Here is a 23,288-nt window from a genome sequence, read left to right as displayed (position 1 = left end):
CAAACCAGGTTTGCTGATCGAGTGTGTAGCATTACAACCCCAGGGAGAGTACTACTACTGATGCATTACACTGAAATACCACTACAGGCTGCATGAGGTTGAGAGCAATGAAGGGTCTGTGTGTCTGTTTTTGTGTGTCTGTTTTTGTGTGTGTTTTTGTGTGTGTGTGTGTGTGTGTGTGTGTGTGTGTGTGTGTGTGTGTGTGTGTGTGTGTGTGTGTGTGTGTGTGTGTGTGTGTGTGTGTGTGTGTGTGTGTGTGTGTGTGTGTGTGTGTGTGTGTGTGTGTGTGTGTGTGTGTGTGTGTGTGTGTGTGTGTGTGTGTGTGTGTGTGTGTGTGTGTGTGTGTGTGTGTGCGCGCGCGTGTGTGTGTGTGCACGTGTGTGACTGTGTGCGCGCGTGTGTATGTGTCACAGACCTTTGTTGACAGCTTGAACAGGCTGGCTGGAGTAGTAGGCATCTTAATGGGGGACATTACGTGTTGAGGAGGAGTGCCCTTCTGCAAGGTAATCTGTTGTTCAATAGCTAACTGAGTGCACTTGAAATGCACAGTCCCTTTCTCCTACTCCCCTTGTGGTAATGGCCATGTGATGGAGAAGCTTAACACGCTGTCCAAGGGTACACACTATAGACAAGTGAGACAACGTCTGTACCCTAGTGTCTGTATAAACATACACGTCATTGTTGATGTTGATATGGTCGAATGGTCATATGATGTAATTGACATCTGTGTGTATACAGAGGTCGCACTTACCATGTGTAGAGGGTTCGGCTTCTGTAGTGTAACACGTGAAGAGTTTCAATGACATCACATATTGAAAAACTCTCATTAGTTGTGCACAGAAAATTGGCCAGTGTTACCTAGTGTTGATTTTTCAGTGTAACATTTCTAGTCTCTAAGTGTTAAATGAACACTCATTGGTGTAAAAGGACCCCAGTGTCGGTGTTAATAACTAGTTTTAAACCTAAACCACGCGTGCTCTATTGCAGGTTGATTTTTAGAATTGTTTGTTTCAATATCTTTTTGCATGTACAGTACCAGTCAAAAGTTTGGACACACCTATTAATTCAAGGGTTTTTCTTTATTTTTTTTTACAATTTTCTACATTGTAGATCAATAGTGAAAACATCAAAACTATTAAATAATACATATGGAATCATATAGTAACCAAAAAAGTTTTCAACAAATCAAATTATATTTTAGATTCTTCCAAGTAGCCACCCTTTGCCTTGATGACAGCTATGCACACTCTTGGAATTCTCTCAACCAGTTTCTTGAGGAATGCCTTTCCAACAGTCTTGAAGGAGTTCTCACATATGCTGAACACTTGTTGTCTGCTTTTTCTTCACTCTGCTGTCCAACATATCCCAAACCATCTCAGCTGGTTTGAGGTTGGGTGATTGTGGAGGCCAGGTCATCTGATGCAGCACTCTCCTTCTTGGACAAATAGCCCTTACACAGCCTGGAGGTGTGTTTTGGGTCATTGTCCGGTTGAAAAACAAATGATAGTCCCACTAAGCACAAACCGGATGGGATGGCATATTTCTGCAGAATGCTGTGGTAGCCATGCTGGTTAAGTGTGCCTTGAATTCTAAATAAATCACACCTCCTCCTCCATGCTTCATGGTGGGAACATGCGGAGTTCATCCATTCATCTACTCTGCATCTCACAAAGACAAGGCAGTTGTTACCAAAAATCTCAAATTTGGACTCATCAGACCAAAGGAAAGATTTCCACCGCAAGTCTCTTCTTATTGGTACCCTTTAGTAGTGGTTTCTTTGCAGCAATTCGACCATGAAGGCCTGATTCACACAGTCTCCTCTGAACACTTGATGTTGAGATGTGTCTGTTACTTGAATTCTGTGAAGCATTTATTTGGGCTGCAATCTGAGGTGCAGTTAACTCAATCAAATCAATCTAATGTATTTAGGAAGACTTTTTTACATCAGCAGGTGTCACAAAGTGCTATACAGACACCCAGCCTAAAACCCCAAATAGCAAGCGATGTAGAAGCACGGTGGCTAGGAAAACCCCCCTAGAAAGGTAGGAACCTAGGCAGAAACCTAGAGAGGAACCAGGCTCTGAGGAACCAGGCTCTTCCTACACTTAAATTGCCCTTGCCTAACGATTGCATCTGAAGCTGTACTTGCAACACGGCTATCCTCACCAGAAGGCGATAGTTCTCCTGTATATTATGAGTACAGCGACTGCAATTAGATGACAGTGTTAATGTTACTACTTAGCTTCGTCTGGTGGAGATCCTGTAGAACCATGTCCAGATATAGCGTCCTGGGTGAAAAAGTAGAATGAAAAAAGTCGAGCAAGGAAAAAACAAAGACGTTGGGTAAATGTATTAAAAATAAAAAACGAAGGGCCTCCTGAGTGGAGCAGTGGTCTAAGGCACTGCATCGCAGTGCTAGCTGTGCCACTAGAGATCCTGGTTCGAGTCCAGGCTCTGTCGCAGCCGGCCGCGACTGGGAGACCCATGGGATGGCGCACAATTGGAACAACGTGGTTAGGGGAGGGATGTTCTTGTCCCATCGTGCACTAGTGACTCCTGTGGCAGGCCCAGGCGCAATGTACGCTGACAATGTCGCCAGGTGTACGTTGTTTCCTCCGACACATTGGTGCGGCTGTCTTTCGGGTTAAGCGGGCATTGTGTCAAGAAGCAGTGCGGCTTGGCTGGGTTGACCTTCGCCTCTCCCGAGTCTGTACGGAAGTTGCAGCGATGGAACTACCAATTGGATACCATGGAATTGGGGGAAAAAAGGGGTAGAAAAATGAAAAGTTTGGCAGATAGCCAAGTAGCAACTAACAGCACTGAGACAAGTTAACTCTAATGAACTTATCTTCTGCAGCAGAGGTAACTCTGGGTCTTCCTTTCCTGTGGCGGTCCTCATGAGAGCCAGTTTCATCATAGCGCTTGATGGTTTTTGTGACTGCACTTGAAGAAACTTTCAAAGTTCTTGAAATTTTCCCTATTGACTTACCTCCACGTCTTAAATTAATTATGGACTGTCGTTTCTCTTCGCTTATTTGAGCTGTTCTTGCTATAATATGGACTTGGTCTTTTACCAAATAGGGCTTCTGTATACCACCCCTACCTTGTCACAACACATCTGATTGGCTCAAACACATTACGAAGGAAGGAAATTCCACAAATTAACTTTTAAGAAGGCACACCTGTTAATTGAAATGCATTCCAGGTGACTACCTCATGAAGCTGGTTGAGGGAATGCAAAGACTGTGCAAAGCTGTCAAGGCAAAGGGTGGCTACTTTGAAGAATCTGAAATATCAAATATATCTTGATTTGTTTAACACTTTTTTGCTTACTACATGATTCCATATGTGTTATTTCATAGTTTTGATGTCTTCACTATTATTCTACAATGTAGAAAATAGTAAAACATAAAGAAAAACCCTTGAATTAGTAGGTGTGTCCAAACTTTTGACTGCTACTGTACTTTGATTAATTAACATCATGCTACTCAAATATAAATAACATACATTTTTCTAAACTAATCCAATCTGTTACTTGGACTTATTTCACCCGTTACTGAAATGGTTGTTCCAGTTGAGATGGTTTAGGAAGTGTCACAGCTTAGCCTTCCCAACCCGGTGGTCATTCTTAATGCAGGTTTCTGGTTAATAAAAATTATAAATGTTTTATATCCTCTCTCTGGCTGGATTGCAATAGGAATTGCAGATCACTTTGTAAACCCGCATAATTTGACTTTCAGGCCTGATGTGTCCTGTTAACCATGCATTTCAGGCCACTGTATTAGGGTATATCTAATCCCTCAAAACAAGTTCTTATGAAATATGTGTTTTATTGTCTTCTAAAATTGAAAATGGTTGAATGCAACAACCATGTCTCTGTCACTAACAAATGAAGTAATGGTTAGTAACTCTACAATTGACTCGAAAGGCAAGGCACTCTGGGAAATAAGCAAATAAGGCTTTACACTAAGCAGTGTGTTAATTGAACTCTGAAAAGTGTGGCATGGAATAGACAACGTACCAGTGTTAAGTAAACACTCTCTGTGTTGAATTAACACTGGAGCATTTGCTCAGTGTGTCCGTGTCTGTGTGTGTGAGAGAGATTGGCAGTATCCTGGGATGACCCCAGTCAGTCCCAGCAGCAGAGTAATAACCAGAGTTGGGTAGGTTACTTTCTAAATGTAATCAATTACAGTTACTAGTTACCTGTCCAAAATTTTAATCGGTAATGTAACTTTAAACTCAGTAACGTAATCTGATTACATTCACTTTTAGATTACTTTCCCCTTAAGAGGCATTAGAAGAAGACAAAAATCTATGTTACTAATTGAATGAAATCTATTGCAGGACAAATCAATGTTCAAGTTTACATAGCTGGCCATATATGGATGTTAATTTTTACTTTATAGTTTGGTTATGTAAGCTTATTCTAACCCATCGCTTTCTACTACATATAATAACACGATTAAATTATATCTTTACATTAAAAACCAAAGTCTATCAGAATTCCAGTCATTACAATAAATGTTATACCCCTTGATCTTCAAGAATAGGACTTGGAAATATGAAAGTATAGATTAGCCAAATTGTTTTACCTGAGCATAACCCCAAAACTAAGGAGTTATTAGCCAGCCCTACTCTGTTGTTTATGATTTTGTTTTCATGGAGGACTGATTGGGCTCATTGATTCAAGTTGAAAAATAAATGCTGCGCTCATGGAATGTCATGCTTTGAGCACTACTGAAAAGTGCTATTTATGTGAAAAAGGAATGTGAAAAAGGAATGCCTTATGCTACAGTTACCGTAGGCCTATTTGTTTACCTTTTTGTTGGTGACACTTTGATATCGTGATAATATGCAGCTGTTTAAAGGGCAAATTCACAAATGGTCGCCCCGCCTCTGTTTTGGTAAAAAGCTGAGGGATGGGCCTGGAGAAATGGAACCACACCCAGATTACTAGACAGAGCTATGGATGCAAGGACTGACCATCCATCAAAATTATTGTTTTAACCATGTTATAAGGTTTTACAGTGGTTGTTTACATGTACAATGTTTACAAACATAGGAGAAAAACAAGCTTACATTTTGGGTTCTCATGGAGTGTGACTAAGCTCAAGAGGCATTTATAAGTTATGTTCTTCAAGAATCAATGGATATACAGTGGGGAGAACAAGTATTTGATACACTGCCGATTTTGCAGGTTTTCCTACTTACAAAGCATGTAGAGGTCTGTCATTTTTATCATAGGTACACTTCAACTGTGAGAGACGGAATCTAAAACAAAAATCCAGAAAATCACATTGTATGATTTTTAAGTAATTAATTTGCATTTTATTGCATGACATAAGTATTTGATACATCAGAAAACCAGAACTTAATATTTGCTACAGAAACCTTTGTTTGCAATTACAGAGATCATACGTTTCCTGTAGTTCTTGACCAGGTTTGCACACACTGCAGCAGGGATTTTGGCCCAATCCTCCATACAGACCTTCTCCAGATCCTTCAGGTTTCGGGGCTGTCGCTGGGCAATACGGACTTTCAGCTCCCTCCAAAGATTTTCTATTGGGTTCAGGTCTGGAGACTGGCTAGGCCACTCCAGGACCTTGAGATGCTTCTTACGGAGCCACTCCTTAGTTGCCCTGGCTGTGTGTTTCGGGTCGTTGTCATGCTGGAAGACCCAGCCACGACCCATCTTCAATGCTCTTACTGAGGGAAGGAGGTTGTTGGCCAAGATCTCGCGATACATGGCCCCATCCATCCTCCCCTCAATACGGTGCAGTCGTCCTGTCCCCTTTGCAGAAAAGCATCCCCAAAGAATGATGTTTCCACCTCCATGCTTCACGGTTGGGATGGTGTTCTTGGGGTTGTACTCATCCTTCTATTCCTCCAAACACGGCGAGTGGAGTTTAGAGCAAAAAGCTCTATTTTTGTCTCATCAGACCACATGACCTTCTCCCATTCCTCCTCTGGATCATCCAGATGGTCATTGGCAAACTTCAGACGGGCCTGGACATGCGCTGGCTTGAGCAGGGGGACCTTGCGTGCGCTGCAGGATTTTAATCCATGACGGCGTAGTGTGTTACTAATGGTTTTCTTTGAGACTGTGGTCCCAGCTCTCTTCAGGTCATTGACCAGGTCCTGCCATGTAGTTCTGGGCTGATCCCTCACATTCCTCATGATCATTGATGCCCCACGAGGTGAGATCTTGCATGGAGCCCCAGACCGAGGGTGATTGACCGTCATCTTGAACTTCTTCCATTTTCTAATAATTGTGCCAACAGTTGTTGCCTTCTCACCAAGCTGCTTGCCTATTGTCCTGTAGCCCATCCCAGCCTTGTACAGGTCTACAATTTATCCCTGATGTCCTTACACAGCTCTCTGGTCTTGGCCATTGTGGAGAGGTTGGAGTCTGTTTGATTGAGTGTGTGGACAGGTGTCTTTTATACAGGTAACGAGTTCAAACAGGTGCAGTTAATACAGGTAATGAGTGGAGAACAGGAGGGCTTCTTAAAGAAAAACTAACAGGTCTGTGAGAGCCGGAATTCTTACTGGTTGGTAGGTGATCAAATACTTATGTCATGCAATAAAATGCAAATTAATTACTTAAAAATCATACAATGTGATTTTCTGGATTTTTGTTTTAGATTCCGTATCTCACAGTTGAAGTGTACCTATGATAAAAATTACAGACCTCTACATGCTTTGTAAGTAGGAAAACCTGCAAAATCGTCAGTGTATCAAATACTTGTTCTCCCCACTGTATATGAGAGCAGCAGTGTGATTCACATCAATGAGCTATGTAGATGTCAAATAATAAGTGATATCCGTATCGCCGTAGACTACACCACTGCTGTTATCCTTACCTCCAAGCGTTTATTCAAGTTGGATAATCTTGGATGCCGACACCAGCCGCACCATTGGAAGACATTGTTTGGACTGTAGCCTACAAAAGCCTAGTCCTACTCTTCCCCCAGGATCCATCTAACACATTTTGTGTGTCATCATAGTGGTCTCTGACTTGTGGTCAGACTCGCTCAGGTGGAACAAACTTAAACTTGCGCCTTTTTTCAATGCTGATTTGAATGTCTTTGAGACAACCAGAGAAGTGTCAAAGATTTTTTCCCACAAACATCCTTTCTGAATTTAAATGTAATCATCTAGTTTTTCAAAAGTATCTGTAATCTGATTACAATATTTTTTGCTCATAATGTAATGGATTACAGTTACCTTTTTTGTTGTTGTAATCTCTTACATGTAAACGGATTACAAACCGTTACTCCCCAACCCTGTGGTTTAAGTGATGGTTATGGATGGAGGTAATGACATAAAGCCTAGAGTATTGACTTCTCTAAAGACAGCTTGATACCATAGGAAGGAGAGCAGTGGTGGCTAGCAGAGTGGAGCTAATGGCCCTATTCTCTGTGACTTTGGTAGAGGCCGCAAATATACACACAGATCACAACGGGTCAGCCCCACTAAAGCACATATTTCCCATTTCCTCCTATCGTACCTGCACAGCGAGGGAGGGATGGAGAAGATATAGAGAGGAGAGAATGAGAGGGAGGGAGGGAATAAAAGAGACAGAAAAAGATAGAGAAGGAGAGAGTGAGAGCGTGAGAGCGGGAGTGTGTGTGTGTGTGTGTGTGTGTGTGTGTGTGTGTGTGTGTGTGTGTGTGTGTGTGTGTGTGTGTGTGTGTGTGTGTGTGTGTGTGTGTGTGTGTGTGTGTGTGTGTGTGTGTGTGTGTGTGTGTGTGGCTGTGTGGCTGTGTGGCTGTACAGCTAACATCTGCTGGGTGGATCCCCATGCTCTCAGCAGAGTGTAATGGAGACTGCTATCTCCAGACGTGCTGCTTTTATAATGGAGGGCTTAGTGCTCTGAGGAATGCCTCTCTCTCTTGCGCTCTTTTCCCTTTCTCGCTCTGTTTTTTTTCTCTCTTTCTCCCCGTCTTTCTACCTCTGTCTTTGTCATTCTCCCCATCTCTCCCCCCATTTCCTTTCTCTCTTTCTCTCTCATTCTCCCCTCTCGCTCCTCCCCTCCCTTTCCCTTCTCTCTTTTCTCTGACAAAAACTCTCATCGGAGGTGATCTCTCTCTGTATGTACACACCGTCCTGTCAGTGCTCTGCTCTCCCCGCCCACGTTCACCCAGGGCTCCTTCTGCTGTAATCTACAACGTTAGCTGCTCTGTATCCTATTAAAGTAGATAACGCGGACCGTTGTGAAGATAACTCAGATCAAATATTAGGAGTTGAGTGTCCATGTTGTTGGATGAGCATTTGATGAGTCACTGAAGAGGGAAATGGGGCAAATCACATATGGCACCCTATTCTCCACATATAGTGCACCAAAGGTATTGCTCTAAGAAGGAGGGAATCCTAACTTGCAATTAAATCAAAATTCCCCTTAGTTATACGTCAATGCCAGTGGGACACAGTGACATTTTGAATTAAATGGTCGTTTTTTGGTAGGATTCTTCGCTACCTTAGTCTGACTGTATGAGTAGCACCTACTGCATACATGTGTTCTCTAGCCCTATTCTTCCTCTAGGCAGCTGTTGTTGTGTTGGTACGATATGTACTCTCCAGAGCTGTTGTGAGAGGAGAGTGATGTCACCGGGACAGAGAGCTTAGCTAACAGGGTGACCTGCTATTTGAGTCACACCTAGCTGGCATTGAGGAGCTGCTCACACATAGATTCTACACGCACAACATTCTTCCACAGGCACCGCTCCAGGTTTCCCATAAATGTTCAACTGGGTTGAGATTTGGTGACTGCGACGGCCATGGGATATGGTTTACATTGTTTTCATGCTCATCAAACCGTTTAGTGACCACTCGTGCCCTGTGGATGGGGGCATTGTCATCCTATGGCGGCATAGCCACGGTAGCCAAAATAATGGCCTGCCAAGCATTTTTATACATGTCCCTAAGCATGATGGGACGTTAATTGCTATATTAACTCAGGAACCACACCTGTGTGGAAGAACCTGCTTTCAATATACTTTGTATCCCTCAATTACTCAAGTGATTCCATTATTTTGGCAGTTAGCCGTTACAGGCCGTTACAGGATAGCCGTTACAGGATAGGTACTGTTTGGCGTAGCACAGAGAATTTTCGAACCAAACTTCACGTGGCGATACTATCTTCGTTCGGCCAATTGATCAAGACAGGTGTGTGTCATCATGACATGCAGCACTTTAGGGTGATGGGTCACCTGCCTCAATGAGAGAACATTTGAAATAGACACGATGGCAGCATACACATTGTTCAATTACTTCATGGAGCAAAACATTTTAATAACGAAGCATTTTCAAAATTCAAACAAACCACCTCCAACTGGACACAGACATTTTAAAAAGATACATGTTTGGCTGAATCGAGAACGAAGATAGTATCACCAAGTTAAGGTTGGTCAAAAATTCTCTATGCTACGCCAAACAGTACCTATCCTATAACGCTTAATGGAGCATCACATAAACCCGTTACGAGCATCACATTAGCCTTCTAATCACACCTATAATGCTAACTGACACACACTGACACGCAGTTCATACTGTTGCCATGCCAAAGTCATGGCACGCAGGCCTCAGGGCCTGCCTAGAAATGTGTACCTGTTATGCTGGTGAATGAGGACCCAAAAGCGACTTAATAGAAACAGAGTCTTTATTCCAGTCTTAAACAAAAACCGATACTCCTGGATATTATCTTAGGTAAATCCAAAACAGGAAAACTGAAATCCTCTCGTCAGTAGAGAGGAACGACTGGAGACGCGGCCACAGACTGCAGGTCGCTTCGGGAAGGCACAGGCCGTAGCTGACATAGACACCTGCTCACACGCAGCATCTGAAGAAGGCAAAAACACGACAGGGCGGAACAAGGACACAGAACAGCAAACATCAAACAAGGATCCGACAAGGACAGAAGCGGAAAACAGAGGGAGAAATAGGGACTCTAATCAGAGGGCAAAATAGGGGACAGGTGTGAAAGAGTAAATGAGGTAGTTAGGAGAATGAGGAACAGCTGGGAGCAGGAACGGAACGATAGAGAGAGAGAGAGAGAGAGGGAGAGAGGGAGGGGGAGAGAGAGGGATAGAAAGAGGGAAAGAACCTAATAAGACCAGCAGAGGGAAACGAATAGAAGGGAAGCACAGGGACAAGACATGATAATCAATGACAAAACATGACAGTACCAGTCCACACCGTTAGTACATTGTCAGAGCACACTGTACACACACATGCATATGTACACACACACACCTAGTGGAAACTAGAGAGAGTGAACAAATGTGAAGGATGATGAAGGCCAGTGATAAAGATTCCTCTAGCGACTTGCTGGCCCAGCGTGATGACTCAGTCACGATTTATGGCATTGTTTGAATGGCTGACCATCTGTGGGCTATAATCGGGGTCAAACACACCTTATCTCTGGCCATCTCGATGGAGAGACATTCCCACATATAACGATGTGCGCTGAGAATCGGGAAGCAAGTTCAGGGAGTGAGTGTTTCAATAAATAAACGCAACATAATACAAAACAAGAAACACGAACAACGCACCGACATGAAACAGAAACAATAACGCCTGAGGAAGGAACCAAAAGGAGTGACATATATAGGGAGGTAATCAGGGAAGTGATGGAGTCCATGGGAGTCTGATGACGCGCAGGTGCGCGTAACGATGGTAACAGGTGTGCGCCATAACGAGCAGCCTGGTGACCTAGAGGCCGGAGAGGGAGCACACGTGACAGTACCCCCTCCCCGACACGCGGCTCTAGCCGCATGACCCCGACCAAATTGACGATCCCGGGGATCAGGAGCGGATCGGTCATCCCTGCTGATGCGCGGGAACCTGACAGACCGGCTGAGGCAGGGGAGCCTGGCGATCTGGTGGATGCAGGGGAGCCTGGCGATCTGGTGGATGCAGGGGAGCCTGGCGATCTGGTGGATGCAGGGGAGCCTGGCGATCTGGTGGATGCAGGGGAGCCTGGCGATCCGACGAAGGCATGAAAGCCCGACGAGCCGGCTGAGGCATGAGAGCCTGTAGCGGCTCCCGGACCCAACGTCATTCCACCTGACACAAAAAGAACAACAACAAAAAGCACTCCCTGATGCTTCCCTTAGGTGAGGCATTATTCTATAACGATGTGCGCTGAGAGTCAGGAAGCAAGTTTGAGTGAGTGTTTTAGTAAATAAACGCAACATAATACAAAACATGAACAACGCACAGACATGAAACAGAAACAATAACGGCTGGGGAAGGAACCAAAGGGAGTGACATACATAGAGAAGGTAATCAGGGGAGTGAAGGAGTCCAGGTGGTTCTAATGACGCGCAGGTGCGCGTAACGATGGTAACAGGTGTGCACCATAACGAGCAGCCTGGTGACCTAGAGGCCGGAAAGGGAGCACACGTGACACCACAGAAGTCCTAGGGTCACTGAAGCCAGGAGAGGTGAAGACTGATGAAACTTGAATCGACTAAATGAATGTTACTTTGTGAAATAAATTGTCATGTTTGGATTGTTTAAAGAGTTCATAAAGAGCTATGAATTTTGATGTGTTTCATGGTACTCTAAGTGCTATGGATTTATTGTGACAGAGAATCTGTGTTACTCTGTTTGCTTGACGGCGGATAGTTCAGAGAGGAGCGACACAGGAGTGACGGTGTTGAGGTGTGGATATTACATTAGAGAAGGAGTGTGAAGTTCTATGCCTTTTGTATGAATGTTTTGGGCCATGCAAACTGATGTTAATTCGACGAAAGGAGATACTGGGAGTTGGCATTCTTGGAAGAATAAAATATGGGTTTGAACTTAGATCATGTTGGAGGGGTCTGTGTGTGTGTGTGTGTATGTGTGTGATCATGTTGTCATTGGTTAACCAATCTCCCGATGTATGGTCATAGTGGTGAATTTTCTATGCTGTTAAGACTCAGGATATTTTGTATAATTTTTAATGTGAAGATTTCTGGTGTCTGTCATTTGTTAATTGTATTCATATTGTGTAACTGTAATAATTATGGATACTTTAAAATGGATACGAACCGTAGTACTCAAATTTCGGAGTAATATTCTTTGAATTATTATTTGGTGAAATGTCTAATGGTAAATGTTATTAATAATATACAAAGCATCAATGCTTGGTCTCCAACCCTGCGTCTCTGAGTCAAGGTTAACTCAATCATTAAATGCTAGGACATTGATTGCAAGACATTAGCTCCTTGTCCCTCAGCCTCTTAATAATTGCATGAAGGTAAACCTAGACTTGTGCATCTTATAGTATTTCGAGTGGTGATGCAAGGTTTGCAACCTTGGCTATGCCCACTGGATACGATTATGTACCTATAGCATTCACATGATAATGGAGTCAGATTGATGAATGTAGTTTGTTATTATATTCAACATAATGTTTGGATAATTTCCACCACCCTACACACGCACACACACACACACACACACACACACACACACACACACACACACACACACACACACACACACACACACACACACACACACACACACACACACACACACACACACACACACACACACACACACACACACTTCAACGTCTAAGCCTTCTCTCATCTTCTTTCCGGATGCTCTCATTAGAGGGGATATACTGTAAATTGGTATTACTGTCGACATGTGTAATCTGTTCACGCCTGTTCTCTCTTGGCGAGGGAGGGGGCGGTGGAGCACTGGTTTGTTTTCCTCCTCAGCGGAACGCTATGCTGGCTAGCCGGGGCTGTGTTGTGCAGTTGTGACTGAAGAAGCGTGACTGGCCATCTGCTAGCTGTGATTCCTGCGCCATGCTATAGTCAGGGATGGACACAGATGAGTGGTTGCGCTTTGAGAGGAATCCCTCCGATGGTGGAGGGGTCTGTGTGTGTGTGTGTGTGTGTGTGTATGTGTGTGCGTGAACATGTTTGTGTTTAGTTCTGATGAAGCCTCCACTTGGTGATATGATACCAAAGGGGTTTTGTCAAGTATAATTTCTGACAAAGTATAGTAGCCAGTATAGGGTTATCAGCGTATGGTTTATATCAGCGTATGGTTTATATCAGCGTATGGTTTATATCAGCGAATGGCTTATATCAGCGTATGGTTTATATCAGCGTATGGTTTATATCAGCGTATGGTTTATATCAGCGTATGGCTTATATCAGCGTATGGTTTATATCAGCGTATGGTTTATATCAGCGTATGGTTTATATCAGCGAATGGCTTATATCAGCGTATGGTTTATATCAGCGTATGGTTTATATCAGCGTATGGTTTATATCAGCGTATGGCTTATATCAGCGTATGGTTTATATCAGCGTATGGTTTATATCAGCGTATGGTTTATATCAGCGTATGGTTTATATCAGCGTATGGTTTATATCAGCGAATGGCTTATATCAGCGTATGGTTTATATCAGCGTATGGTTTATATCAGCGTATGGTTTATATCAGCGTATGGCTTATATCAGCGTATGGTTTATATCAGCGTATGGTTTATATCAGCGTATGGTTTATATCAGCGTATGGTTTATATCAGCGTATGGTTTATATCAGCTTATGGTTTATATCAGCGTATGGTTTATATCAGCTTATGGTTTATATCAGCGTATGGCTTATATCAGCGTATGGTTTATATCAGCGTATGGTTTATATCAGCGTATGGTTTATATCAGCGTATGGCTTATATCAGCGTATGGTTTATATCAGCTTATGGTTTATATCAGCGTATGGTTTATATCAGCGTATGGTTTATATCAGCGTATGGTTTATATCAGCGTATGGTTTATATCAGCTTATGGTTTATATCAGCGTATGGTTTATATCAGCTTATGGTTTATATCAGCGTATGGCTTATATCAGCGTATGGTTTATATCAGCGTATGGTTTATATCAGCGTATGGTTTATATCAGCGTATGGTTTATATCAGCGTATGGTTTATATCAGCGTATGGTTTATATCAGCGTATGGTTTATATCAGCGTATGGTTTATATCAGCGTATGGTTTATATCAGCGTATGGTTTATATCAGCGTATGGTTTATATCAGCGTATGGTTTATATCAGCGTATGGTTTATATCAGCGTATGGTTTATATCAGCGTATGGTTTATATCAGCGTATGGTTTATATCAGCGTATGGTTTATATCAGCGTATGGTTTATATCAGCGTATGGTTTATATCAGCGTATGGTTTATATCAGCGTATGGTTTATATCAGCGTATGGTTTATATCAGCGTATGGTTTATATCAGCGTATGGTTTATATCAGCGTATGGTTTATATCAGCGTATGGTTTATATCAGCGTATGGTTTATATCAGCGTATGGTTTATATCAGCGTATGGTTTATATCAGCGTATGGTTTATATCAGCGTATGGTTTATATCAGCGTATGGTTTATATCAGCTTATGGTTTATATCAGCGTATGGTTTATATCAGCTTATGGTTTATATCAGCGTATGGTTTATATCAGCGTATGGTTTATATCAGTTTATGGTTTATATCAGCGTATGGTTTATATCAGCTTATGGTTTATATCAGCGTATGGTTTATATCAGCGTATGGTTTATATCAGCGTATGGCTTATATAAGCGTATGGTTTATATCAGCGTATGGTTTATATCAGCTTATGGTTTATATCAGCTTATGGTTTATATCAGCGTATGGTTTATATCAGCGTATGGTTTATATCAGCGTATGGTTTATATCAGCGTATGGTTTATATCAGCGTATGGCTTATATCAGTTTATGGTTTATATCAGCGTATGGTTTATATCAGCGTATGGTTTATATCAGCTTATGGTTTATATCAGCGTATGGTTTATATCAGCGTATGGTTTATATCAGCGTATGGTTTATATCAGCTTATGGTTTATATCAGCTTATGGTTTATATCAGCGTATGGTTTATATCAGCGTATGGTTTATATCAGCGTATGGTTTATATCAGCGTATGGTTTATATCAGCGTATGGTTTATATCAGCGTATGGTTTATATCAGCGTATGGTTTATATCAGCTTATGGTTTATATCAGCGTATGGTTTATATCAGCGTATGGTTTATATCAGCGTATGGTTTATATCAGCGTATGGTTTATATCAGCTTATGGTTTATATCAGCTTATGGTTTATATCAGCGTATGGTTTATATCAGCGTATGGTTTATATCAGCGTATGGTTTATATCAGCGTATGGTTTATATCAGCGTATGGTTTATATCAGCGTATGGTTTATATCAGCGTATGGTTTATATCAGCGTATGGTTTATATCAGCGTATGGCTTATATCAGCGTATGGTTTATATCAGCGTATGGTTTATATCAGCTTATGGTTTATATCAGCTTATGGTTTATATCAGCGTATGGTTTATATCAGCGTATGGTTTATATCAGCGTATGGTTTATATCAGCGTATGGTTTATATCAGCGTATGGCTTATATCAGTTTATGGTTTATATCAGCGTATGGTTTATATCAGCGTATGGTTTATATCAGCTTATGGTTTATATCAGCGTATGGTTTATATCAGCGTATGGTTTATATCAGCGTATGGTTTATATCAGCTTATGGTTTATATCAGCTTATGGTTTATATCAGCGTATGGTTTATATCAGCGTATGGTTTATATCAGCGTATGGTTTATATCAGCGTATGGTTTATATCAGCGTATGGCTTATATCAGCGTATGGTTTATATCAGCGTATGGTTTATATCAGCGTATGGCTTATATCAGCGTATGGTTTATATCAGCGTATGGTTTATATCAGCTTATGGTTTATATCAGCGTATGGCTTATATCAGCGTATGGTTTATATCAGCGTATGGTTTATATCAGCGTATGGCTTATATCAGCGTATGGCTTATATCAGCGTATGGCTTATATCAGCGTATGGTTTATATCAGCGTATGGTTTATATCAGCGTATGGTTTATATCAGCGTATGGTTTATATCAGCGTATGGTTTATATCAGCGTATGGTTTATATCAGCGTATGGCTTATATCAGCGTATGGTTTATATCAGCGTATGGTTTATATCAGCTTATGGTTTATATCAGTGTATGGTTTATATCAGCGTATGGTTTATATCAGCGTATGGTTTATATCAGCGTATGGTTTATATCAGCTTATGGCTTATATCAGTTTATGGTTTATATCAGTGTATGGTTTATATCAGTTTATGGTGGCTTATATCAGCGTATGGTTTATATCAGCTTATGGCTTATATCAGCTTATGGCTTATATCAGCGTATGGTTTGTATCAGCGTATGGTTTGTATCAGCGTATGGTTTATGTCGGTGTAGATTGGTCGGTGTACAGTTGTTAGTGTTTAGTTTCTGCCCGTGTGTAGTTTTTGAAAAAGGGCAAAACTAGCAGAATTCACTTGTAGAATGGTTACAGTATGTTGATGCCTTTACTCCCCCCCCCCCCCCCCTCCCCTCTCCAGATGTACATCCAGACCACCACCCTGACTATCTCGCTCAGCCTCAGCGCCTCTGTCTCTCTGGGGATGCTGTACATGCCCAAGGTCTACGTCATCATCTTCCACCCGGAGCAGAACATCCCCAAGCGTAAACGCAGCTTCAAGGCCATCGTCACCGCCGCCGCCATGTCAGGCAAGCTGCAGAAGGGAGGCGACAGGCCCAACGGAGAGGTCAAGACGGAGCTGTGTGAGAGCATGGAGACCAACAGTGAGTAAGAACACACCTTTACTAACCTATACATAATACACTTATATATCTAATGGTATATTGTATACACCTATACTAGCAGTATGCATATCTACATCTACACCAGGGTACCCCAACTACCGGCCCGTGGGCTGAATGGTTTTATTTGGCTAAAAAAAGTTAAAAAAATAAATAAAAATAAAGTGTTTGTTGAAATTTCATTGTTGGACATAAAAGACTGTCAAAACAGCAGGAAATCAGCTCCAATGAATTACACATTTTGGAAATCAAGTATTCCCACGCACAGTAGAGAGACACGTGACCGTATACAAATGTTATTAAGGTTTGAAATGATTACGTTTTAGGCAAACATATCTGTTTGGGCTTCTTGCGGTCAATTTGCCGTCTCCAAATTATGTGTAGTTATATTCCGGCCCCCGACCATCCACTCAAAAAACAATCAGCCCGTGGCTGAATCTAGTTGATGATCCCTGGCCTACACTAATATAACTAACAATCTATACACCTAAACTCATCGAAAAAAAACCTAATCTATAGATCTACACTAACACACAACAGAAATAATCTATACAACTTCACTGATATATCCAACAGTATAACAGTAGTTACATGTAAGTTGGGCCCTTTTTCATATCTCTCATTCAAATATCGGTACTTTTAATATATAAAAATGTCATCTGAATTGTAAACAATGTTCTTGATAGAGCAGCACGAGTGCTGCCTGCAACCGTTTTTTTGAGCACTATTGTTTACGGCACATACAGAGTGTTAAAATGAGCTTCCCGTTCAGCTTAACTGTGTGTAACAGCTTACGTAAACTTCAAAGCTTTGTTGCGTGCGGAGCTAGCCGTGCCTCTTCAACAGTACGGCCTGGAAATGTTAGTCTTTCTCCCGTGGAGATTTCAGAGTGGGTGTTTAAAGCATTTATTTTATCACGGAGGTGATCTGGGTGTTCTGAGAGGTTTAGAAGGTTCCGGAATGTTTGGAGTAATTAGGCTTAATCTACTGTGTTCTGTGTTCTGAACTGCAGCAGATTGCACTCTTTCTTCATTACAGACCTGAACGCGAAGAAGTCTCGCAGTCAGCAGTTTGGTCGGCTAGAATAACACACAATAACATACAATAACACACACACACGAACAACAACACAACAAACAGCACAGGCCACTCACACATCTATTCCCTCATTGGCACAACTGACTGGACTCATGCAGAGTTAAGTTCGCTTGAAAACAACTGACATTTTACAACCAACAGCTACAGGGAACGTATAATGGACTTGATAAACACAGCCTCAGACCCCAGACGCAGGTGTGCACTAATGTTACGGTCAATAGGAAATATATATCCCTTGATATATTTCCTCTCCTCTCTTTCCCTCTCCCCCCCTGGCAGCTTCATCAACTAAGACAACATATGTCAGCTACAGTAATCATGCCATCTGAACAGCACCAAAGTGGAGGGAGGGCTGAGAAAAGGAGCTGTCACTCAGACAGATGACGGACTGACGGACGACAAGACGGACAGACCGATGGAGCTCCCACCGCCACCGGTAACCAAGCATGAGACATTTTATATTGTTCTGACAGGATCAAACCTACTACCACCAGAGAGGCGGGACCACAAAGACCAACCACCAATCAGTGGGCCCCGTTTGCTCTCTTTCTGCAAATCACAGCACAACGGTCCTGCCATAAACTTTGAACTAAACGTGAAGACAACGGTTTAAAAAAAAATCCACTGCAGGCTCTATGGTCCAGAGAAAAAAAGGAAGAAAAAAGAAAAACATAACAAAACAAAACAGTGTAAAAGTTATACATAAGGGAAATGTATATGGGAGATCAAAAGACATTAAAAGAGTTTAAAATTAAAAAATATTTAAAAGAGAAAATAGAAGACACTATGAGAATCGACCATGATGTTTATTGTTATTCTACTTGTAAGTATTTTTGTGGTTGTGAAGATTTTTTCATTCTTGTCCCAGCTGTCGTGCGACCTTGCATACTCAGAAAGTTTGTTTCTTGTATCGAATGGCTAACTGAATGGGTAGCCCTGGGTTGTGAATCTGTAAATCCCCTGGTTGAAGCATGCCAGTTTTTATACAAATGATTTATTTATAATAAAGGAATGTTTTGCAAATGTATAGATTTGTGCTTATGCTTTTAAGATACAACGCAGACACCAATTGTATATGTTTTTGTTTATTACTATATTAGTGACCGACTTGCTAGATTCGGTCTTCTGTAGCAAAATTTGAAATGGTGTTTTTTACATTGGATAAAAGTAAAGACTCAGAGCTAGAAAATGGTATATCATACACTGCAGTTGAGGAACAATGGGAAAGTAATTCTGCTATGAAAGTTGATAAACTTGTAACCTCACTTCTGAGAAAATGGCCTTTGAATCTTTTAGTACACCTACTGGAGAGCTCTTCTTTGTCTACACCCATTCAGCATCGTTCACACCCTCTTAAGTTTTAGCCCAACCCATCTCTTTAAGGATTTGCATGTGAGGCCATGTACTAAACAACCAAAGTTTTCAAGACTAAATGCTGGTTTATACTATGGGTGTGTTCTGGACGTTCGTAAACTCAGAGCGTTGTCAGATTGTACATTCATAAATTCAGAGCGTTTCGCTCTCGGAACATTCAGAGGGCACACTGGACATTCTGGCCAAGGAGTAGGGTTGATCCGAGCATTCTGTCCTAACAACAGCAGTCAAGCACCCAAGCTAACTGGCTAATTTTGGCTAGCTTGCTAGCTACTTCCAGACACAAATGAGCTCACTCTGACCATTTTACTCATCCTATCAGAGCTGGTTAGGCTGTTTTTATCAGCCTTGTTGACTGCAACTGTGCTGCTGGCAACAATTTAATTATGCTTTTTTGGCAGTTTTTACTGACACCGGTCATATTCTACAGGTGTTGAACGTTCATAGATTTGTCAGTTATTCCGCGCTGGCACACTCACATGAGAGTGCTCTGAAATCAGAGTAGATAGCCAGAGCAAATTTACCAGCTACATCTATCAACAGTTGTCGCAGTGACATCATGAACATTCTATTGAAATGGTTACTCTAGCTAGCTAGCTAAACAATGGACCATAATCCCAACTCGTGACGTTACTACCCTGCATGAATTTGCAGGTAGCTAACCAACCAGGTTCAATGTTAGCTAGCTAACATTAGGCTATAACTAGCAAAGCTTCATTAAATAGTACCCGCAAACACCAGTCTCAACGTCAACAGTGAAGAGGCGACTCCAGGATGCTGGCCTTCTAGGCAGAGTTCCTCTGTCCAGTGTATGTTTTCTTTTGCCCATCTTAATCTTTTATTTTTATTGGGCAGTCTGAGTATTGGCTTTTTATTTGCAACTCTGCCTAGAAGGCCAGCATCCCTGAGTCGCCTCTTCACTGTTGATGTTGAGACTGGTGTTTTGCAGGTAGTATTTAATGAAGCTGCCAGTTGAGGACTTGTGAGGCGTCTGTTTCTCAAACTAGACACTCTAATGTACTTGTCCTCTTGCCCTGGGGCCTCCCACTCCTATTCCTATTCTGATCAGGGCCAGTTTGCGCTGTTCTGTGAAGGGAGTAGTACACAGCGTTGTACGAGATCTTCAGTTTCTTGGCAATTTCTCGCATGGAATAGCCTTCATTTCTCAGAACAAGAATAGACTGACGAGTTTTAGAAGAAAGGTCTTTGTTTCTGGCCATTTTGAGTCTGTAATCGAACCCACAAATGCTGATGCTCCAGATACTCAACTAGTGTAAAGAAGGCTTACGTAGATATTCCATTAAAAATCAGTTAAACACTGTACAGCCTCATAACATGATTAAAACATTCATTTTGATATCATAGATGGTCAGTCATTGGATCCACATCTATATCTATTAATCTGAGATTGGTTAAATTTCTCCAGGCCCATCCCTCAGCTTTTTACCAAAACAGAGGCGGGGCGACCAATTTGTTATTGTTTCATCTGTGGATTTGCCCTTTAAACAGCTGCATATTATCACGATATCAAAGTGTCATCAACAAAAAGGTAAACAAATAGCCCTTACACAGCCTGGAGGTGTATTGGATCATTGTCCTGTTCAAAAACAACTGGTAGTCCCACGAAGCGCAAACCAGATGGTGATGGCGTATTGCTGCAGAATGCTGTGGTAGCCATGCTGGTTAAGTGTGTCTTGAATTCTAATTAAATCACTGACAGTGTCACCAGCAAAGCACCCCCCCCCCCCCACACCATCACACCTTCTCCTCCATGCATCACGGTGGGAACCACACATGCGGAGATAATTCGTTCACCAACTCTGCGTCTCACAACGACACAGGAGTTGTAACCAAAAATCTCCAATTTGGACTCCATCAGTCTAATGTCCATTGCTCGTGTTTCTTCTCTGCAGCATAAGTAACTCTGGGTCTTCCTTTCCTGTGGCAGTCCTCTTGAGAGCCAGTTTCATCATAGTGCTTGATGGTTTTTGCAACTTCACTTGAAGAAACTTTCAAAGTTTTTGACATTTTCCTGATTGACTGACCTTCATGTCTTAAAGTAATGATGGACTGTCGTTTCTCTTTGCTTATTTGAACTGTTCTTGACATAATATGGACTTGGTCTTTTACCAAATAGGGCTATCTTCTGTATATCCCCCCTACCGTGTCACAATACAACTGATTGGCTCAAACTCAATAAGTAGGAAAGAAATTCCACAATTTAACTTTTAACAAGGCACACCTGTTAATTGAAATGCATTCCAGGTGACTACCTCATGTAGCTGGTTGAGAGAATGCCAAGAGTGTGCAAAGCTGTCATCAAGGCAAATGTTTGTTACTTTTAAGAATCTCAAATCCAAAATATATTTTGATTTGTTTAACACTTTTTTGCTTACTACATGATTCCATATGTGTTATTTCATAGTTTGATGTCTTCACTATTATTCTACAATGTAGAAAATAGTAAAAATAAAGAAAAACCCTTGAATGAGTAGGTGTGTTCAAACTTTTGACTGGTACTGTATCTCTTCCTGAAACAAGTCACATTTATTGATTTTCAATTATGAGGACAAAGACACAGTGACAACAACATTCCCAGTCCTGTACCCATCCTACCACCTATCCCTCTACAGTATGCTGTATCTTGTTTCTGCCAATCTGAATCTCTACACGTTTCCCTACACCCAAGAGGGCGGATTTTCCTTTGACTTTTTCTTTACTCTCTGTATTAATTAAACCATCAATACAGCAAATCACTTTTCCTGACACACAGCAAAACAAATTCTTTCCGTTTTGAGCGTAACGCATTTCTTTCATCGATTTTTCCTGGTCTTACAGCATTACAAACCTCTACCACTCCACCGAGGGTATGTTGTCTTCCATACTGAAGTAGCTACTAGTGGAGAAGCTATCCGCAAGCTGGGTGGATGACGAGAAGGCAGTGTGTGTGTGTGTGTGTGTGTGTGTGCGCACGCGGGCGTGTGTGTGCCTGGTCACCTCTGTGTGTGTGTGTGTGGTAATGGGTGTCTACTTGTAGACACTGAGGGCAGAATCCTTTATGTTTCTGAACTAGCCTGCTCCATCTCTCTAAATGTCGAAGAAAAAAATTACACGAGATCTGAGAAGCAGTGAGCTGCGTCAATACATTCATTCTCACTGGAGAGGAACGATCGATAAAGCTGAAAGAGGAACACACCACCTTTTCCTGTATACAACAACAGACGAGCTTTGTGTGTCAGATTAAAAGTAATGAAAGTCAGGCCTTTGTTTAACTGATGTCCCTGTCGGCTGCTTTGTGTGAGTCCAGCCTCCCTCTACAATAAAATGAGAAAAAAAGTGAAAAGAATAGGCCACGGACAGCACAATGATTTGTATTTACAACACATATAATGGGAAGCGGCTTGCGGGCCAAACAGCAGTCATTTTACAATAGACGAAATAGAGGACCGCTGTCTGCCGTTGATTCATGTTATTCTACAGCCCAATGTATAGCAAAAATACAGTCTTGCCTTTCCCATTCAAGTCTGACCATTAGCATACTGACAGATAAGAAGTGGTAGTTGAAACGAACATATTATAACCTGGCAGTGGACCTGGGGGTCTAAGCCTGCCACTCAGCAGTAGACAGGACTCCGGGTCGGGGATACTTTTGAGAGGGTAGTAGTGACAGTAATCCTAGTTATCTGCCTGCAGGCTAATTCAATTACCAGTTACACAGACCACTGTCACTGTCAGGGACAAAAGACTACACGCACCACACCAGGAGACTGCTCTCTCTATCGATCCTTTGTGTGTGCACTCGAGCGTGTGTGTGTTTATTGAGGTGAAGCAGGCAGATGGTCCTCCACTCTGTCTTTGTGTGTGCGTTTGTGTATGTGTGTGTGTATGGAGATGAATAGCGTGGATGAATTCTGAAGACTCTGAGTATGGATGTGGTTGCCATGATACCCTGACCAGTTGTTGGCAACACTGGACCTTTCATCTTCTCAGCTCTCTCTCTCTCTCTCTGTCTCTGTCTCTCTCTCTCTCTCTCTGTCTCTGTCTCTGTCTCTGTCTCTGTCTCTGTCTCTGTCTCTGTCTGTCTGTCTGTCATGGAGATTCTGTTG

General features: G+C 42.0%; 1 protein-coding gene across 3 annotated transcripts in view; it reads left to right on the top strand.

Moving 5' to 3' along the window:
- LOC139534227 (metabotropic glutamate receptor 8-like) overlaps positions 1 to 21,674 on the top strand; it is a 245,152-nt gene extending 223,478 nt beyond the window's left edge. For 2 of the 3 annotated variants that reach the window (XM_071333169.1, XM_071333171.1), the window contains 2 exons: positions 16,449 to 16,692; positions 18,088 to 21,674. In XM_071333169.1, coding sequence (XP_071189270.1) covers positions 16,449 to 16,692; positions 18,088 to 18,137 — 294 coding nt within the window. In that variant the 3' untranslated portion in view covers positions 18,138 to 21,674. Of the gene's footprint in view, positions 1 to 16,448; positions 16,697 to 18,087 lie in introns of all 3 variants that reach the window. The other variant, XM_071333170.1, reaches the window with a different exon arrangement.
- The last annotated feature ends 1,614 nt before the right edge of the window (positions 21,675 to 23,288 follow it).

This window comes from Salvelinus alpinus, chromosome 11 (genome assembly GCF_045679555.1).
Source record: "Salvelinus alpinus chromosome 11, SLU_Salpinus.1, whole genome shotgun sequence".
In the NCBI taxonomy this organism is placed as follows: domain Eukaryota; kingdom Metazoa; phylum Chordata; class Actinopteri; order Salmoniformes; family Salmonidae; genus Salvelinus; species Salvelinus alpinus.
The sequence above is the reverse complement of the archived record's forward strand: the minus strand, read 5'-3'. Positions and strand labels throughout refer to the sequence as shown.